The sequence below is a fragment of the Aplysia californica genome, unplaced genomic scaffold (genome assembly GCF_000002075.1).
Source record: "Aplysia californica isolate F4 #8 unplaced genomic scaffold, AplCal3.0 scaffold00285, whole genome shotgun sequence".
NCBI classification, from domain to species: domain Eukaryota; kingdom Metazoa; phylum Mollusca; class Gastropoda; order Aplysiida; family Aplysiidae; genus Aplysia; species Aplysia californica.
Window position 1 is genome coordinate 901,801 of NW_004797555.1, and position 2,854 is coordinate 904,654.

Sequence of the window (2,854 nt, forward strand, 5' to 3'; positions counted from 1 at the left end):
CTCTCTCTCTCTCTCTCCCTCTCTCTCTCTCTCCCTCTGTGTGTGTTCTCTATATCAATATTTCTCTCTCTTCCTCTATGTTTCTCTCTTTCTGTCTCTCTCTCTCTCTCTCTGTCTCTGTCACCCTCTCTCTCTTTCTCTCGGTATTATCAAGAATATCATGATTACTACTACTACTACTACTACTACTACTACTACTACTACTACTACTACTACTACTACTACTACTACTACTACGACTACTACTACTACGACTGCTACTGCTACGACTACTACTACGACCACTAGTACTACTACTACTACTACTACTACTACTACTACTACTACTACTACTACTACTACTACTACTACTACTACTGTTATTATTATTATCATCATCATCATCATCATCATCATCATCTTCATCATTGCCAAACCTTAAATCATCATTTGGCTTGGTCCTATCGGAGACACAAGTCAAATTCGGACTTCCACATCTTGCCTCTTAAATAGCCTTATAGTGTTGATAGGGACGTTTAACCAACACACTTATAATACGTAGTGAACTTCAGTTGAGACTTTTCTGGGTTTTTAAAATCTCCATTTACATTCATTGAGTGCACATAGGTTATTCAAGGAACGTCAACCAATAAAACCATAGTGGGCAGAAAAAAAGATGTTTTAAAGTCGACCAATGATTGAAAAGACTTGGAATTCTATTGGGGCTTTATGCTCGAGGCAGCCCGAGACAGCCCTAGACAGTCCGCTTGTCGCTGAACGGGTCAATGTGAACTTGGAGCGCTTAAATAATCTGTCACAATTTAGGAGGAAGAAAAAGTCACAAGAAAAAGAAGTGGCAACTTCAAACATTTGGATGTCACCCTTTCCAGCCCACATCCCCTCCTCCATTCTCCTTCTCCTCCTCCTCTTCTTCCTCCTCCTCCACTTGGCTTTATGCTCGACTTTATTAAAGCGGCTGGTCGTTATAGGTGTCTGTGTACTTTAAGAGATCTGCAGATCTTAGTAAGACAAGAACAAAGAGAAAAGTCAAATGTGATTGTTTGAGACATTTTTAACACCCACTTCACCACAGACTGTTTGTACGGGAGTCGCAACCTAGGTTTGAATACCCGTCAGAAATATGACTGCGGCAGTGTTAGAAAGCCATCAAGCTTGATGCTAAAGAATTTCATGTGACTTGACTAAGCTAGAATCGAACTTGGAGCCTCCGGATTACGCTGCAAAAATTAAAACGTCACTGTAATCTGGCATTCATTCTTTTTTACTCTTCTGTTTAACTAACTAATACACCACTAATAATTCTGGAGTTTCATTTTAAAAGACAGTATACTAACCATTTTTCAACGAATTTGAGATTCCACCTTATAGTTTAAAAACAACGCCTACCTCTGCCTTAGTCTGATATTGATCATCATCATCAAGGGTCAGATCTGCGACAGACATCGACGATAATGGTTCTCCATTCATTCTTTGCTCGGATGTTCTTAAAAAAAAGCTGTTACCCATTTTTTTAGGTTCCCCAAGTAGATTGTTCTGGGCCTACCCCTGCCTCGTTTGCCTAGATATTGATATCTCAATAAATAGGGCAAGGAAAGTGTTCTGAAGATATTCAAAGCAACAGGCTGTTGAGAGGCAAAGATGGGTCAGATTGAAGGGGGGAGGGGGAGCAGAGCTCTCTTAAACATTTTACGAAACTAGATACACTGTCTTTTAAAATAAAACTCCAGAATCGTGCGCCTGTATGAGAAGTGTGTGACTAAGTGTCTGTGAGTGTAAGCATATATTACATGTATGTGGAAGAAAGGATGTGTGAGAGAAAATATATTATGTGTATTGGTGTGGGAGCACGAAAAAAGAAGGCGCGCTCATGTGTGTGTGTGTGTGTGTGTGTGTGTGTGTGTGTGTGTGTGTGTGTGTGTGTGTGTGTGTGTGTGTGTGTGTGTAGTTTAATACCATACCAAAATATCAGCGCTTGGACAATAAGATGCATCTTATCTTATCTTATCTTATCTTATCTTTGACTCACGTGTTCTGTAGAAATCGATGATGGAGTTGAACACAGACGGGTGGCGGTCAAAAAAGTATTCCTGTCTCCCGCCACCGTTGTCCAGGTGAGTCTCGGCCAGTCTGGACAGCCTGGAGTTGGGCACAGTCCTCAGAGTGGACACGTGCGTCTCGTGCCTGACTCCGCCCACGTTGAGCAAGATCCTCTCGTCGCCTCCGTCCTCCACGAACACATCCGCCTGCTCCAGGCGAGTGGGCGTGTTCTCGCAGCCGGCGGAGCCCAAGTAGCTGCTCGTGGCTTGACGCTTCACTCTCGCCCGCAGAGTGGGCACGGCTCCCGTGCGGGGGCGTGTCAAGGGGATGCGGTCTGATTGGCAGTCCACGGCCGGCGTGCTCATGGTGTCTGCCGGCCCCACCTCCGGGGTCCTCCCCGCCGCCTCGTCGTCGTGCTGAAGGTCGTCGTGGTTGGGCTTTTCGGGGCTGGGGGTGGTTTGCCCCGGATCATGCCCCGGGTGGTGATTGTGGCAGCCCCGTCAGAAAGTGAACCCCACAGTTTAAAAAGAAAAGCAACCAATCAAATCTTGTTTCGAGTGTTGCTTGAAAACCCACTCATAAAAACAAATCCAATCTTGTTTAAAGTTTTGGTTGAAAACCCACACATAAAAATAGATCCAATCTCGTGCCGCTTTTGGTTGAAGACCCACACGACTTTACAAGAATGATTGATGTTAGCCTGACTGACGGACTCTCTCACCGGAAGTATCAAACCCTGAAGGCCAGGCGTCCTGGACACCCGAGATTCGGAGAACTGGCAGGTGTTGATAATCCAAAGCCTACTTTAATTTGTTTT

General features: G+C 44.5%; 1 protein-coding gene across 1 annotated transcript in view; it reads right to left on the bottom strand.

Moving 5' to 3' along the window:
• LOC100533376 (noninactivating potassium channel) overlaps positions 1-2,854 on the bottom strand; it is a gene marked incomplete in the record, with an annotated part of 91,110 nt that extends 88,256 nt beyond the window's left edge. Inside the window, 1 exon segment of the mRNA NM_001204664.1 lies at positions 2,022-2,854. Within this exon segment, the coding sequence (NP_001191593.1) occupies positions 2,022-2,402 (381 nt within the window).